The sequence below is a fragment of the Emys orbicularis genome, chromosome 3 (assembly GCF_028017835.1).
Source record: "Emys orbicularis isolate rEmyOrb1 chromosome 3, rEmyOrb1.hap1, whole genome shotgun sequence".
Lineage (NCBI taxonomy): Eukaryota > Metazoa > Chordata > Testudines > Emydidae > Emys > Emys orbicularis.
Genome location: NC_088685.1, coordinates 84,778,698 through 84,796,605, shown reverse-complemented (window position 1 = coordinate 84,796,605; position 17,908 = coordinate 84,778,698). Strand labels below are relative to the sequence as shown.

General features: G+C 43.7%; 1 protein-coding gene across 1 annotated transcript in view; it reads right to left on the bottom strand.

The window, feature by feature from the left end:
* Positions 1 to 1,381: 1,381 nt before the first annotated feature.
* Positions 1,382 to 17,908, bottom strand: part of SOBP (sine oculis binding protein homolog) — a 114,815-nt gene continuing 98,288 nt past the window's right edge. Inside the window, exon 6 of the mRNA XM_065402125.1 lies at positions 1,382 to 3,334. Within this exon, the coding sequence (XP_065258197.1) occupies positions 1,382 to 3,334 (1,953 nt within the window). The remainder of the gene's footprint in view (positions 3,335 to 17,908) is intronic.

Here is a 17,908-nt window from a genome sequence, read left to right as displayed (position 1 = left end):
ATATAAAAAGTTAGCATTTATCACTTCACAGTGTCTGTGATTGTGCACTTATTCTCTATTATTAGCATAGAGGAATATTGCAGTATCCCAGATACCACAACATGTTAATTGTTAATGGATACTGAGCTGTTAATGGCAACTTCTGTGAGTCACTATTGCACTACAATGGACAGCACAAAATATGATTTACTGGAGGTTATGGAATACTCTACAGATTGTAATAAAATTTGGCATGTCACCAAGCCATATCCGGCAAATCATCAGTATTTGATTTCTGAATGGGTTCTTGTAACACCCACCACTCCTTTTTTTCTTAAAGAACCTCTCCAATCTCATGTATCTAAGGACATGCAATTACATTTGTGCACACACGGTTGAAGCAAGAATAGACATATATTAAAGTATTAATTTTATAAAGGTACTGTTTTGTCACCAGGACTCAGTGAATTGGGGGGTTGAAGGGAATGGGTTGCAGAACTTTTTTGCCTCTGGATCGCTGTTTCACCCCAGGGGGATGAAATTATTATTTATTATTTATATTGCAGTAGAGCCCTCTGGCCTCAGTCAGGGACCATAATAAAAAATATAAATTTGAAAAAAAAAGTGCTAAAATGCTTTTAAAAGTGAGAGAGATGGACTGAGACAGGTGTCTGGGCTGTAAGGGAGCAGAGTTCCACATCCTAGAGCCCACCAGGACATAAACATCACTGCCTATTAACCTGAGACAAGATGGCAAGATCCCTAATAGGAGATGGTGTCTAAGCACAGATACCCACTGGAGCAAATCTCAAGAAAGAACTCTTGACCATAGCCAGGGCCTACACTGCTTTTAACTCCAACAGTGCCAGCTTGAAGTCAGTGTGTTACTCTGAATGCAGGTTGGAGTAATATGATTGTGGTTAACCAAAACAATGAGTAATCATGCGCTGAACTAGCAGCAAGCAGTGGAGTTGGTCTGCTCTGCTGAGGGGAAATGACAATAATTAAACATTGTGGTCATGAGGACATGGCTTGCTGGTACCCAGTTGGGTTAAATATTTAAAACCAGATTGACTGCTCAGACCTAGAAGTTGTGATAGGCAGAGATCCACTAGTTCAGACATACACAACACAAGAACTTCACAGCCAGCACCACAACGGAATGTTCTGTGAGCACAAAGCTGAAGACACTGCCGATGGGTGGAGGATTGACAGATACAAAGATGATACAAGACAAAAACAATATTAAAAACATAAATAATAATATTTTCTCTTTTTTTGTTAATAAATTGGAATCTCTATCTTTGTTTACAAAAGCCATATCCATATGAGTTTGACTCATACCTGAAAACACTGATATTCATTCTATTCACACAGAAGGCAGTAGTGGTTACACAAACCTTTACTTATTCTGATTTCGAATTCGGAGACACCTCCTTTTCAATGGTGGCTCCAGATCCTCTGGCCCTGTGCTGAGTATTGGCGTTGAGATTATACACGGTGCTATAGCAGTCTTTTCTGCTGGTTTTGGCACAGGCTGGATCACACAACCTGTCTTGGGCAGCATCCGCAAAGCATACGCATGGTCCTCATCTGCAGGGTTGTTAAGGTTGGGGTCTTGCTTGTCTCCCCCAGTTAGGGGCTCTTCCCCAATCTTCTTGCCAGCCTCTCCTTCTAGGTGGCAGTTTGATGCACAGTTGTTCTCCTTAACAGATTCCAACTCACTCACTGCTGGCTCTTCTTGCGGTTGAGGCTTTTTCTGCTCTGGGGATTGTTCTGAGTTCTTAGAACCCTCTGTGCTCTTTGTGCCATTCACAATGACATTGCAAACTGCTGCACTAGTTTCTACTCCTGAAGTGCCAGAGGCCAGTGAGACAGGACCGCAGTGAGCTGGGTCGCTGCAAGGTAACATTTTTGTTTCAATTGGGCTGCAATTGTCCCTGCAGTTGCTGCAGTTCCTTTTATCTGAGCTACTAAAAGCCAAATTTACAACACTGTTAGGTTCACGTTCAACTTTAACTTGAGCATGTAAAGCCCTGTGGATAACATTGTGTAGCCTAGACCTGTGCCCTACAGTTAGGTCTATCACACCATCCTGTGGACCCTGTAGTACACTGGAAAAACTAAATTTACTGTTCATTGGACTACTAGGTCTGACAGTCAAATCAACAACTTCATTTCTACTATGCTCCTGAACCACTTGAGCTTGATTTAAGGACTGGCCCGAACAGCTAGGTGACGAGTCGGAGGATTTAGAAGGCCCTTGCTTTGAATCTCTAGGGGACGTAGAATTATTTGTTGGCTTTGCCCCGGCTGCATCACTGGAGGTACTTGGAATGAAGTTTTCACCATTGCTGGAGAAGCCATTGGGGGGCTTGGAATCATTGATGTGAGGGATGGGAATGGGAATAGGGATAGGTACAGGCAAAGGAACAATGACAGGATATGGCACTAAGAGGGTTGGGGGTGGCACCAGTGGGGCAAGAGATGGCAATCCAAAGTTCATCATCTGTGGCATAGGCATAGGACCATTTGGCATCATGCTGACAGGGGGAAAGGGAAGGCTAGGTAAAGGAGCTCCTGGAGGGGGAGGCGGTAGTAACCCTGGGGGATTGCCAGGCATGGTAGGTGTTGTTGGGGGATGAATATGAGGTGATAGCATTGGCCTGTGCATGGGGCTGGAGGTGGGACCCATATTTCTGGGACCACCTGGTGGCGGACCAATTCCAGGAATCATTGGATTGGACAAAGGGCTGTTAGGATTCGAGGCATGATGAGGCGGCCCTCGAATAAATGGTGGACGGATCTGCTGCATAATTTGCTGTTCCATGAATATGGGCAGAGGAACTGGCCCCCGGTTTGTCATCACCATGGGAGGACTTCGAGGTGGGACACCAATTGGAGGCACAATGCTAGCAGGTGGCTGAACAGAAACTGGTGGAATATTTGGATTCTCATTGATGGGAATAGGTTTGGGAACTGGCGTGGGGATTTTAGTGACAGAGCAGTTGGCAGTGTCAGATGGAGAGGCAGTGGTAGACGCTGATGGTCCAGGGCCTTGAATTTGGCCAGCTGCAGACACTGGGGATGGGACCTTTCTCCGAGCATCTGCTAGCGGTATATTCCAAGAATCTGGAGTCAGCAGCTGTACCCCAGTGCCTTCTGCTTTATTTTCGATTGGAGGATGTAATGTGCTGCACAGTCCAGCTGGAAGATTGGCCTGTGTCTCTTTGTAGAAAATGTCCATTTTGTACTGATTGAGACATTTTGCACTGCAGAACTGAAGCCTTCGTTCCCCGTCCCCAAAATCCAGATACTCTTTTGTGTGTCTTATGTGCTTACACCAGTCACATACCTACAACACAGTAACAAAATCAAAACAGGTAAGAAAAGTGATCTTCTCTTTTTGATGTAATTTTAATAGTCATTTTTCAGTGCTTTCTAAATATCTGATTTATTTCTCTAACTGGGACAAATTAGAAACAGTGTATGAAAATTACATTTTTTTTTTTACATCAGAATATAACTGAACTAAATGTCCCAAACTTTTATGGCCCTTATATTCTTAAATCTGTCTTATACAGTACATTAAATATTATATATACATACTGTGGAGGAGATCCTCAGCTGCTGTAAACTGGCATAGCTTCACTGACTTCTTAGACATAGCTTCTATGACAACTTAAACCAGCTGAAGATCTGCCTCTCTCTGTGTGTGTGTGTTTGTGCGCATGCACGCGCATACCTACATGGTACATAACCTACGTGTTCTTTGACATGTTGAGTTGCTACACAGTAAATACAATCAAGAAACAATTTGAAAAGGATCCCAGAAAGTTCCACAAAAATGACTGCAAACAACGTCTGCTAAGCTACAGCACCTTGTAACATTTTACATTATTAACTGTGTTAGATAATAAGTTGGAAAGGGAGACGTATTTTAAATGGTATCAAAAAGCAAAAGCACCATACATCATTTGCTATGCGTTCCAAATAGAAACTTGGAAATAGTCATGAAATCTGTATAAGGTTCAGATATTCCCAACTTGTGATGTTTCGACAAGCTGGAATTATTTTCTGAGCTGTTTGCCCACTCTTGTTCACTAGTCACTCTGTGTAAAACTTCTTGGCAGACAAAGTCTTATTTAGCAACTTTTCAAATACTATAGCAAAAAGTTAGTATTACAGGCTTTTTTTTTTTCTTTTTTCCATTTTGTTCTTTTCTGCGCTATGACTGGTGTGGTGAAGGCATCGACAATTTTTTTTTTTTAAAGTAAGGCTGCAGAACTAATTAAGCTGTGAAAGGCTTTCCCAATTGTAAACCACTAGACACCAAAGTTAAAAAAATAGTCACTTTAGGCTTCAGAATCCATTACTTCAGAGAAATTATTGTGATTTCATTAACACATTAATTTTGCAACACCAACAGCTCTCACAGATGGTGAAGACATGATCTACAATTCAAATATGACTCTTGTTTGCACAAATGCCTTTCCTTCATATGGCATTTTAAACAAGAATTAATATGAGTAATCTTGCCATAGCTATAAACAGATAAACAGATGTCAGATTTTTCAGTGCCTTACTTTTTGACAGAATTTTACATACACAAGCCCTCCCACCATTTTTTGTCATTTACTTGAGTTCTCAAAATATTCCATACACAGATATTTTAGCGCTCTCTATAATCAGTATGTTGAGCCTCTGACCATGTCAGAATACAGTACTATATTGGGTGTATTCTTACTTTTCCAAACAGCTTTTTTAAGATGACTGTCTTTACATATACAGTATATATATATAAAAGAAAAGAATATCACTGTGAAATGGCAGCTTTAAAAAGATAATTAATTTTAATAACTATTGGCCATATAAACAATTCAAAACAACATATGTCGGGCATTTGATTACTCATCTCATTTAACTCTCAGCTTTCTTTCAATATAAACAGTGGTGACCTTTTAGAGTATTCATATATATATATATAAATACATAAATACACACATACACATTCATATATATATATATATATATATATATATATATATATATATATATACTGTTATACTATTTTTTAACTATGCAGCTATTTGGTTATCTCTTTTTGGTCACCATTTTTCTCTCTCTCTTTCTCTCCTGCACTCTCTCTCTCTCTCTCTCTTTTTATTCACTCATTAGGTTTTTATCCTGACTCAAAGATGTTAAAAGTATTAAACTAAATGATCCTTTGACTACTAAATCACCTCTGAAATCTGGAAATCAATAGGCCAGATTGTCAGCCGGTATAAACCAATGTAGCTCTATAGAAGTCAAAAGTGTTACACTGATTTATACCACCTGAGGATCTGGCTGTATTTTGCCCTATTCACATTCCCACAGTGGATACCTGCAAAATGGGGTAAGTTTCTGAAGCCGGAAGAAAGTTGGGCACAAACCACAATTTCCCCCTAGCTCCAGAAATCCCTTGTACTGAATGGGGAGCTGTGGTTACTGGGAAGGGGGTAGATAGCTGCCAAGAGAGAGCTGAGGGATGGACTCAACATAGGTCATTATCCCCATTTCCTCAGAGCAGCTGGGATTCCAACAGTGTGCTGATTCCTTCGCTGGGATGGGCATTCCTCACCCCCAAACAGGAGTAGCTGCCATGGAAAAGCATATAAAAGCTAAGGCAACCATAGTGCCAAATGGGCAAATGGGGACTGGGAAGTAGTGCCGAGCATTGGGGCCAAACCCTGTCCCCCAACAGGATGATCTGGTGAAACCCCACACGCTGAACCTGCGGCTTCTCTGGCCCTTTCACAGTTTTTCAGGAAGGAGAGAGGATTTGGCTCTGAGTCTGCACTTCAAGCTTTTCCTCAGTAACGCCTGCAGGATTTGGCCCAAGTTAATTTTTGATGTAGAGTTAGCCAAAATGGTATTCACATTCCATGTATAGAATTAGGTGTAAGGGAGTAAGGTGCCTCCTTAATCTCCTGGGCAGGCTACACTCCCCATGGGCTACAGCACAGGGAGGCACTACTCCCTCTCCTGCAGAGATAGGTGAGGAGAACATTGATTCTGTCTCTCCTCCCAACACACTTCTCAGCAGAGTTGAGCTAATGCAGAGGGGTTGTAATCTGCTACTGATCTAGATCAGCAGTAGAATACTTCCTCCTCCACCCAATGGAGCAAAGGAGAAAACAGGACTCCACGTCACAACTCCCTCACTGGTCTGCTCCTAGGATGGTGTAGCTATGTGCTGTCCCTTATTTAGGGTACATTGTAAAGCAACAATCTACTCCTAAAGACTTCAAGACTGTAGGCAAAGAAATAATTGAGAAAAATAGGAAGGGGTAAAAAAAAGCTTTTTTATCTTTCTACTGATGAGCTCAGTGACTTTAGCTAAACAGATTAAAAGAAAAAATACAGCAGAAAACTCCTGGCATCTTTCTAATCATTTAATTTTATTGGTTATCAGTTGAAGAGTTCACTGAAATATGTCAGTCTTTTATTGCTGTATTGATTTGTTTGTCTCCAAAGGGTTCCTATGGCACCTGCAGCTAAACAAATATTTTCTTTTCTCTGCTAAAATATTTAGAAATCCTGCTTAGAAATTCTCTACTGATTTCTCCTGTTTTCAATCATTCACTGAGGTACAAGAAATGCTCAAACCAGTCTGCCTCATTCACACATTGATCACAGCCCATTCAGTATATTTTATCATCAGATAAAAAATTAAAGGCACAAAAGTTAGATGCAATATTTCTGTTCCTGTGAACGTTCTAGATGGACCAATGTCTCATAATTATCTAACTGATTTTATGCAACATCCCAAAGTGTTTAGGTTAAGGTAACTGATACCTGCCTATCTGAAATACTTTGTGGGGAGGGGGAGGAGTGTGTGTGACCTCTTGGTAAAATTACATCCTAGAATATCATGCTAAAAATGGAGAAAAACAATCCTTCAAAGGGGGGGAAATTACTGGAGGAGAAAAATGTCAATTAAGAATTAATGTATCAAGTCTGTCTTACAGGATTGATCATTTAAGATGAGGTCAATGAATTTATGATACCAATGGCTATATCACTCAGGGTAATAAAACAAAGCAATATCATTCATTTTACATCTAACTAATGACATGCTCAAAGTAATTACAGATTTCTTCTAAGAGCCAATGCTGATTACTTAAGATGTGATAGCTAGGTGAAACATATATATCTTTCAGTTCAATAAAATAACATTTTCCTATCTGTGAAATATAAAGCAAGTGTCATTTTAACAAAAAGGAACTTGCATTATGGATTGATCCTCTGTGATAATTTTTACAAGCTGCTTGAAATCTGTGTGCCCTCTTTTCATTTTCTTTTTTTATTGCATTATCTTTTCCCTTTATTGTACAGTCAAGTGAGGAGTTAAACTGCTACAGAATGTTTTTTAACAGCTGTGTGTAAAATGCTGTAATCCTTATGCAGGCGAGTAGTCCCACAGTCCTCCGTGGGATTGCTCATGTGATTTAATGCTGCAGGATCAAGTTCTTATGGCCCGATTCAATGCCCAGGGAAGACAATGTAAAGACTCCCATTTACTTCAATGGGCTTTAGGTCAGGCCCTCAGTGCTAGCCTCTGCTTGCGATGAAATCAGTGGGAGTTTTGCCATTGATTTCAGTAGGGTCAGAAGCAGGGCCAGAATATTTTCAAAGTAGCTGCACAGTGTTCTACAGATATAAAATTCAGTTCATCATGCTAACATAAGGGAATGCAAAGCAAAATGCTAAAATGATTATATATGTAACCTTTCCCAACAAACCTCTACAAACAACCATTTCCAGGTGCATTTTCTATTTGCAAATTTCTAATAAAAAGGGATGTGGGGCCATCAAATTAGTGCCTAATGAATAATGTGTGATAATGAAAATTATGGTGATGAACAGTCTGATCTTACAAGGTGCTCACTGCCTCTTGAGCGCCTTCATCTCCCTTTGAATATCCTTCCAGCATCAATCCCTAGATCCAACTAGAACATTTCATATCTCAAATGCCATAATATAAGACCTGAATGACAGAAAGATCAGAAACGAGATAAATGCATATCCCATTCGACTGTAACACAGCAACCCCCAGGAAGATTAAATTTACCTTACTGGGGCATGTCCAATTCTAAACAACAGAATGAACATTTCCTTTAGTACATTTAATGTATTTATATTTTAGTGGCAGGATGCCAATGTACTACTTATCAGCTCCAATGGCTTGATATCATTCACCCTTTTCCTGTGAAATGTGTGGCATTCTACACCACTAGACCACTCGGAAGACACTGCATCAGCAGAAATATTACTCTCTCTTGGTATGGGAACACCAAAAAAAAAAAAAAAAAAAACAGAGCTGTGGGATCCTATAACTCTTTCCATCTTGTATTTCTTCAGAACAGAAAGAAAGCTATTCATGTTGGCAGTCAAGCCTTTATTTTGATAGAAACATCCAAAGTGGAGTCCAAAATTTGCCATGAGGTTACCCACACAAGCACAATGTACACATTCTGCTGCTCTTAAACGGATATGCTTATAGCCCTGGGCCCAGAATAATTAATACTTTAATCAGCTGTCAAATGCAGGAGTGAAGTTCATCCATTAGTGCAGCCCACCACTAACCTCTGGGCAATAACCTAGTATCAGACACTATTACATTAAGAAACACATTTGCTAAAACCTCTCTGTCTGTGGAGATATTTGCATCAGCCTAAGAGAAATCACACATTAGTAACACTCAAACAACAAAGCCACAATTAAAAAGAGTATCCAGGTGTTATCCCATGCTTCCACAGTATTTTGCATCAATGGCAGTTCCATTGTAGAGCTTAGACAGACAGAAGACAGGGACCATAAGGGCAAAGATGATCTGCTTTTCTGCTTCTCCAAAACCAGACAATGAGGAACAAAACTTCCTTCCTTGGTCAGGGAAACACATATACTGATTTCAGTGCGTGATTGTCTAAGTAAGGCCCTCAGGATTGGGTCCTTATCAAACATTGCAATAGCAAAAGGCTGTAGCCTGTCAAAGTATTTTGGAATAAAATTACACATTTAACTACATTTACAGGTTACCTTGTGCTCCCCCTGTATCTTTGTTGTATGCAGCTAGGATGAAATCCTGGCTCCACTGATGTCAACAGCAAAACTCCTATTGATTTCAGTGGAGCCAGGATTTCACTCAGATTGTAAGCCTTTGGGGCACTGTATTTATGTTATATGTGTATAGTGCCTAGCAGAATAAGGCCCCAATCCACGACCAGGGCTTCTAGGGGACTATTGCACTACAAATAATAAATAACAATAGTAACATTTAGAGCCCACTGCAGCAGGCTCTGTTGATCACTATGATTCTGAAGCCACAGACTAGGCCAGCTGGGTAAGGTGCCTCTAGCACAGGGGCAGGCAAACTTTTTGGCCTGAGGGACACATCGGGTTTCCAAAATTGTATGGAGGGCTGGTTAGGGGAGGCTGTGCCTCCCCAAACAGCCAGGCGTGGCCCGGCCCCTGCCCCCTATCTGACCCCTCCTGCTTCTCACCCCCTGACGCCCCCCCCGGGACTCCTGCCCCATCCACCCCCCTGCCACCCCATCTAACCCCTCCTCTCATTCCTGACTGCACCCCCCCCCCCCGGGACCCCTGCCCCATCCAACTACCCCTGCTCCCTGTCCCCTGACCGCCCCTGGAACTCCTGCCCCTGACTGCCCCCCCCCCCCCGCCGCCCCATCCAACCCCCCTCTCCTTCCTGACTGCCCCCTGGAACCCCTGCCCCCATTCAACCCCCCCTGTTCCCCGCCCTCTGACCGCCCGACCCCCTATCCACACCCCCGCCCCCTGACCACCACCCCAAACTCCCCTGCCCTCTATACAACCCCACCTGCTCCCTGCCCCCTTACTGCACTGCCTGGTGCACCGGCGGCCAGCGGCACTACAGCCCAGAGCACCAGGACGGGCAGCCGTGCCGCCCGGCTGGAGCCAGCCATGCCACGGTGCAGCACAGAGCACTGGGCCAGGCCTGGGCTGTGCAGCTGAGCTGCCGCCCAGAGCATTGCGCCGGTGGCGCAGTGAGCTGAGGCTGTGGGGGAGGGGGAACAGCAGGGGAGGGGCTGGGGGCTAGCCTCCCGGGCCAGGAGCTCAGGGGCCGGGCAGCAGGGTCCCACGGGCCAAATGTGGCCCACGGACAGTAGTTTGCCCACCTCTGCTCTAGCATCTTCACCCAGCCACACAAATCCTGTGTTGGTGCCTAATAATTTCATTCTGGTCAGGCACCATGTTATGCCCCTTGTCTGCCTTTTCCTTCCACTCACAGGAAGATTCTAGCTGTTTCCTTTGAACATGCCCCACACTGCATAAGATTGTCTGAACTATGAGAAGTAACTACCCAAGCAGCTGGGTTTCTGACAGGAAGAACAAATCCTGAATTCTACAAGCCAGTTTTCCCCCTCTCATTAAGTTATTAAGTAATCATCCTGGAAGCCTAACTTGCCAACACTGCTCCAGTTATATGTACCCTACAGATTTTCTAAACCCCACTTGGCCCAGTACCTTGCCCTCCCATTCCCACACATGGTTGCCTTTCCTTTAACCCAAATCAGGGCCCCAGCCTCTACCTCCCCACACAAAGCTACCCTCAACTCTCCCAGAACATACAAAGAGAGGAGGCAGAGGCCTCCCTCACCCTTTCACAGTAGCCAGAAAGGCCACCACCCTCTCACGCACACCTTCCCAGCAACCAAAAGGGAGTCTGGTTGTACGTTTTTCAACCAGACCCCCAATTTTTGCATTCTGCCAATACTGGATCCTGCAGCAAACTAGAAAGTAGTAGGTGGCTTGAAATGCACAGAGAACTGTGCACATATAGAAGTGTCTAGTAAATATTCAAATGAGTCACAATCAGGACTGTTGCATATAATTCAATACACCTCCTTGTTTTTCAAATATTTTCCTATGCACAGAATAGCAAGTATACTGCAGAACCAATTGTGCTGAGAAATTGGGGAATCTTGCCACAGAAGTTAGGTACAGCATGCCAGAAAGTACAGAAGGCCAGTGGCCCTCTGGGCTCTGTATGGTGCCTTCACAGCAGGCTCTTGAGGAGACAAATTAGCCTCTCTGATGGACAAAAAGCAGCCCTACTTGCTCAGGAGTTACGGAGCAATTGCAAAGAAAGTGCCATGCACAGCTCAAAAGGAGAAGCATGTGGGCCTGTGGGGTGAAGCCTATTTTGCATCTGAGAGGTGTCTCAGCTGCTCACCATAATCAGCAGTGAAGGGTCTCCAACCTCCAACCAGAGAAGAGTGTTAGGAGGTCCCACTGCTGTTGCAGAGGTCGTCATCGATCAAAGTGAGGGCTCTCCTACTCCCCATCACCACTGGGTTTTGGAGGAGTAAAATGGCTAAAGCCTTTGCTATAATGGGCCCCTTTTTTTCTCCCTGGCTGAGTTCTGCTATGGAGCTGCCAGCCAAGATAATATCTCTTGGCCCTAGCTCCTTTAAAATTCTTCCCCAGCTGACAGAGCCGAGGCCCATTTTGATGTATCAGGGAGACATTCACCAAAGTTATTCCCATGAGCCTGACTGCCATAGAAGGAAAGTCTAACAGGGAAGTAACTTCTTCTTGGTGAGTTATGGTACCACAGATAAGACACGTGGTGCTGGAGGCTGCATGTGCCTGCACCCAGGCAGATCCACTTGCATGACCCACTCCTTAGATTATACACTCTTTGCACCAGGGGCTATCTCTTACTCCTGGAGGAATTCTGCGCCACTATGCGTGCGCAGAATTCATGACCCCTGCAGATTTCTTTGCTTCCCCACAGAAAAATGACTTTCTGATAGGGAAGCAAAGGGAAGCTGCAAGAGCAGTCACAAGCTGCAAGAGCACCACTCCCTAGCTGTGCAGGTACATCTTTCAGGCACCCAAAGCAGCCGGCGGAGAGATAAATCACCAAAGGGCAGGGGACACCCCAGGCAGTGGCTCCTACCATGAGCTGGGATCAGCTGCTAGTCCTGTCTGGGCTGGAGGCAGGAGAGGATGGGACTTCCTCTTCCCCTGCAAGGAATGGCTGGGGCTGTGCCAGACCCACCCCCAGAAACCTCCCCCAGCTACAGGAAGCTCAGCATCTTCCCCTGCTTCCTGCCCCCATCACTCCTCAGCTGCGGGGGGAGGGGTCACTGAAAGGAGAGCTGCTCACCCATCCACCCAACCCCTGTGCTTCTGGACCTCCAATACCCATACACCCCTGCCGAGCCTCACCCCATACACCCAGAACCCCCCTAGTCCTCCATACCTGAACCCCACCCCACTGAACCTCAACCCCTGCATCTGGAGACCCCATGCACTCAGACCCCCTGCCCCCGGACCCCCACCCCTGCACCCAGACCACCCCCCACTGAGCTCCCTGCACTCAAACCCCCACCTGATGCCCCACCCCCTGCACCACCGTGAGCCCCTACATCCAGACCCCCCACACCGCTGACCCGCAATTAGCTGCACCCAGACCGCCACCCCACCAAGCCCCACTTTCGCAGCACTCAGACCCCCCCTGCTGAGACCCCCACACTCAGACCCCTCCGCTGAGCCCCAACCACTTTCACCTGGAAGCCCCAACAGAGTCCAATTGCCCCTGCTGTGCATCCAGATCCCCCCACACCTAGACACCCACCGCACTCAGACTATCCCACATAGAATCCTCTCACCCTACACCTGGATCCCCCCACACTTAGCCCCTCCACACCTGAGCCTGCCTGCCCCATACCTGGTGCGCCTGGTGCAGAGGAGCAGGACCCCACAGTGTTTTGGGGGCAGGCCCTGGCCTTGTGCTGTGTCAGGGTCAGGTGCAGCCTCACCACTGAGTCTGTGTCCCCGAGGTGAGAGGTAGGGAGGCTGCAGGGTGAGCTCCCACCTTCATGCAGCCAGTGGCCTGTGCTCCCCACTGTCATGCTGACAAATAAAACTTGCAGAATTTTAAAATATAGTGCGCAGAATGTTTAATTTTTTGGTGCAGAATTTTTATTTTTTTGGCGCAGAATGTCCTCAGGAGTAAGAATCTCTTCGTTATGTGTGTGTGTACACACATAAGCAGCTAGCACAACAGGAGCCCAATGCCCTGATCACACTCTATCAGACAGTATCACAATGCAAATAATAATAACTCTGAATTTTGTGCTGGCACTTCATCCATGACCCTAGGCACCTCACTAGAGGATTCCAGTTTAAAGCTGCATTTGTGGTAGGAAAGCCTCGAGTCAAACTGGAAAGATGCCGTTGAACTGTTCGTAAACAAACATGCAGCAGTTTGACTGACAGAAAGATCACTCCAGCACACTAGAATTTCCTTTCAGTGTTTTCTGATTCCGATGAAAAATGAGTATTGAGCAGTACAAACTAGGGCACTGAAATATTTGTCAGTTGCTGTTTGTATAGTTTGCCCCGTATTGCTGAGGGACTGGAGCTTGTGAAGGTGTCTGAACAGGTGAGCTGGGTTGGAGTGATGCAGAGGAGGGGAAGATGGGGTGAACATACTCAGCCCAGAGACAACGGCAAATAAAATGGAGGGAATAATAAAAAAAATCAGGGTTTTTCCATACAGCTGACCTGTAATTCATAGATTTCTATTTATTTTATGATGTTTTATTCTTTCTCAGTGAATTTAGTTATTATGAAAGGTGCTAGACTGACAACCCTGGACATTTAGGTCTCCTAGTCATTGATAGGATAGGTACAGCCTAGCCAGTGGCAGCTCAAGGCTTCCTTTCCATACCCTGCCGATATGTCTCAAACCTCAGCTAAAGGGAGCAACTCTAGGGGAGAGAGGGCCGTTCAGACTCTGTACCCCGCCAGCTTTTGGCTTCTCGGCTGAGGCTAACAAAGAAGGGTGGCAATTATGGTAGAGTGTGAGTGTGTCTGTATGCCTTCACTAGGAACCACACCGAGGCCACTAAGCTGGTGTGAACCAGCATAGCTTCAGTGGAGCTACGCTGATTTATGCCCACTGACAATCTAATCCATAATGTCTCTTTAATATAATGAAGTGGTGACACGTATTTGTGCACAGGTATATAACTAATGTTTTTAAAAGTATTTGCCTGCTGTAATGTTATTTCAGCTATTTTCCTACTGCTGTCTATTCAGTGACATGAATTACTTTTATTATAAGAATCTGAATGTGTGGCATATCTTCTCAATGTTGGTATGTAACCCAAGAACTCCCATTGTGTAACTAAGGCCCTGTGTACATTACAATTACTACCAATTCACAGAACCTGGTTTCAACATGAGTGTAACCAAGCCCTCTGACTCAGCTGTAATTAAAGTGAGATATGGCCTGAAGTCCTGTCAATACTATGAGTTGAACAATTCTAGCAACAGGCATATTCTAAAGCAGTGCTTCAGCACAGTTCTCCATACTTGATCACCATTTTCCAACATGGTGATTGCAAGAGAGATTGTAGCAGGGTTTCCCTGTCCAATGAGGCTAGGGATATTTTTTAAATAACCATTTCAGCTGCAATACTGCTATAAAAGAATTCTAAAGCAGGTTCTAGCACACTTTAGGAATGTGGTTATAATACAGTTTGAAATCATATTAGGTGTGAATGTAAACATGTTATTACATTATTTATAACTTTGCATGAAACAGTTTACAAGATAGAGCATTGCAGTGGCCTGTATTTTAAAACTGTCCTGTGACAATTTTAAAGTCTAAATACTACATTCTATACTACAAAGACATACATTTTAAAGAGGAAGAATATGAGGATTGATTTTTTTTCTTTCTCCTCATTTTATACGACTCCCGTGTCCTGTTGGTGATGTGACTCTCCTCACTCTCTTCTCTTCAAATCTTTACCACAGTTTTCTGAGAGGGAAATACTGGGTCATTTAAATGTGAGACCCACTCTGTCTCCATTTTTCATTCTAATTAGGCAAAAGTCTATGCTACATGAAGCATAAGGAGAGAATAGAGCTATTTGGTAATTAATGGCTAATGATAAATTGATTTCATTTTTGAATGACTGCACTTGTCATTTGTGGTATTTAAAACATACTCTATTCAAAGCCCTTGTGTTTCTTTATTTGGAGGAGGGGGGCTCTTTTAATGTTTCCAGTCAAAAGCAATGAATGTAAGCTATGTGAATACCCAGTGGAAATCTAGGTTGGTTCTTATTTCATCACAATGGCTGCATATCTGATTTTGTATATAAACAGCTGAGCTCTGTTTTTTTCCAACTCCAGTCTGAGGCTTTGAAACTGAAGTAAGAACTTTGGATCTGAAACCGCCGGTGAAGCTCACAGTATTTGGAAAGCAAGATTTCAGGAAAAATGAATGTAGTGTGTAGTGGCATTCACCAAGAAGAAAGCACCAGAAATCTTCCTAACTAAAATATTATAGAAAGCAATTAGTAATGGCATTTAAACCTTACTCTTTCATGTGAGGCTGATATACTTCTAGAAGAGAAAATATCCTAAAAAGAATAAAATAATAACTTGCTGAAGATGTAAAGGTAGCTCGGGGGAGGCTGGGGGAAGAAAGGGGCGGTTAAATACTGTCAACAGGACAACTTGGCAGGCAGAGTGATCAAGTGCTGGAATGATTTTGAACGTCTGTCTCCTGGACTGGAAGAGTCTAAGACAGTTGTACAAGTGCTGCTCTCAGGCTAGCTTGGCAGAGTGCATGCAATTTACATCACTCTTCTTTGCCCCTTAGATGCTAATCCTTGAAACTGCACTGTGGACCAAAATGCACATCACAGGATTCAGCCCAAGTAACTGGTCTCTGTGCTGGTTGGTTCCCCAGGATTTGAGGGGAAGGAATCCTCCCTCTGGGCTGTGGATGAACAGAGGAGCCACTCCGTAGCTTCTCCTGTAGTAGCCCCTATGTCTATTGTACTTCTTTCCCCAAGGAGACTTGGCCAATGGGACTTATTTCTTACTTGTGAATGCATGGCCCTGCCCTATCCCCTGAGGGGCAGGTTATAGGCAAATCATGCAGAACGCAGTTCTACAGCACAGAGGAGTTCAGAGCCCCTGTACTGGCATCCTTGCAGGGACTGGGTAGAATTTCCCCCTCTGAGAAACAGAACCTCCAGCCTATCCATCCAGCCACTTACACGCTCACTTTAAAACTTATTTTGGAAACACCCTAAAGAAATGATCATTCCATTGTCGGATCTGATGTGTTTGTAAGATGAGAGGCTAGAAAGACATATGGCATAAAGAGACTAGAGGGTGAGGGAGAGTCAGAGCTGCTAAAAAGGGGGTTCACTCTGATTAGCAGTTTTTGTGATTCAGACACTAGCCCACAAGGAACTAGATCAAGGGTAGATTTTTCAAAAGCACCTAAATGACTTAGGAGCCTAAATCCCACTGAAAGTTAATGAGACTGAGGCTCCTCCATCATTCAGGCACTTCTGAAAATTTTACCCTCCAGCCTTCAACTTAATTCATGTGGGTCAACTACAGTTTTGCCATTGACTTCAACGAAACCAGGGTCAAGACCTTTCATTCTCTGTGTTATTAAAGTTTCCTTTATCAAAACATTCATACTCACCATCATGAAATTTAGCAGGGAAAAACTAAGGGACTAGAAACAACAGTTAAATTACATAGGTGTAGCTCTCTGTGTTTCTGAACTACTGTAACAGCTTCCTAAAACTGGTGTTTTTCCTTTCTGATCTTTAAGCCATTCGCACCACAAGGAGACCATTGTTTCCTCATGAAAACAGCATGAACTTTTGCCTCAAACTGCTGCTACTGCAGCCTTTCAAAATATCAAAAGTGAGGAACATTTTAAGCACCTTGAGAACATGACAAAAATTGTCTACTTTGAATACTCATGAAATAAAATGAAAGAAGGTCACAAAGTAACAGCTGGAAAAACATTTCTGGAGTCTATAAAGCACTCCTCCGCCATGTGCAATGCCTTCAACTGCTCTGGTGCAGGAGTGGAAAGGCATGCTAAGAAAAATCCCCAGAAGGAGTGGAAACTCGTTTCTTTATACAGGATGAAGTTCACAGAGATGTCCATGCAAGGCCCTCTAACCACATATGTCTCTGCTGCTCTTCTATAGGAGTCAGCATGGGTGGATGGCTGTGCAAGGGTACTTCTTCATTCCCTGGGCACTGAAAATGTGGGGCTCCATATCAGCCCTGGTTTGGAGCAGCTGTTGGGGCCATCCACGGGGGAGGCAATTGATCTGCACTTATATGGCTCCAGCAGCCCCAAACTCCTACAGAAGAGGCATGACGACTTAGCAGCTGCTATTCCAGATAATAGGATTGAATATCAGCTGCAGAAGGTCTGTATTGCAGCCCCAGAGTTGACCACCGGGTTGAGGGAATGGATTCTATATTTGCTATTCCTTGCAGAATTCTCTGCACCAAGCCCCAGTAATCAGGAAGGGGAAGTGAATTTCACCCTAAGAGTAATTAGTGTTGAAAATGTATTAGATCATTTTGAGAACTGGGAACATTGCTAAAAATGGGGAAATTGAAAGGTAAAAGGGGAAGCAGCCAACTTACTAACTCCAAATTGTTTAATGAATGGCTGAGATCTCACCACAGGACAAACACTAAAACCTAACAGTTTTGTACTGTCAATTTTTTAGATAATATTAGAAAGCTGATAAAAGATTTTTATTCTGTAATTAATTTACTCCTTTAGTCAGCACCTGAATAAACATGTTCTCCCTCCTTTCAGTATAAACTTTTACTCTAGTCCTACAGCAATATAACATTTTGAGATGGAAAAAAACCCATGTGGCTCATCTGTCTAGAATTTATATCTTGTAATATCTTTTTCTTCTATGTATTTTTCTCTAATATTTTCTTTTTTATTTCCAAGTGAATATAAAAATAACAATCCCTTCTCCAGTATGTTTCCAATATCCCATGAGATGGTTGACAGGAATATAAATGT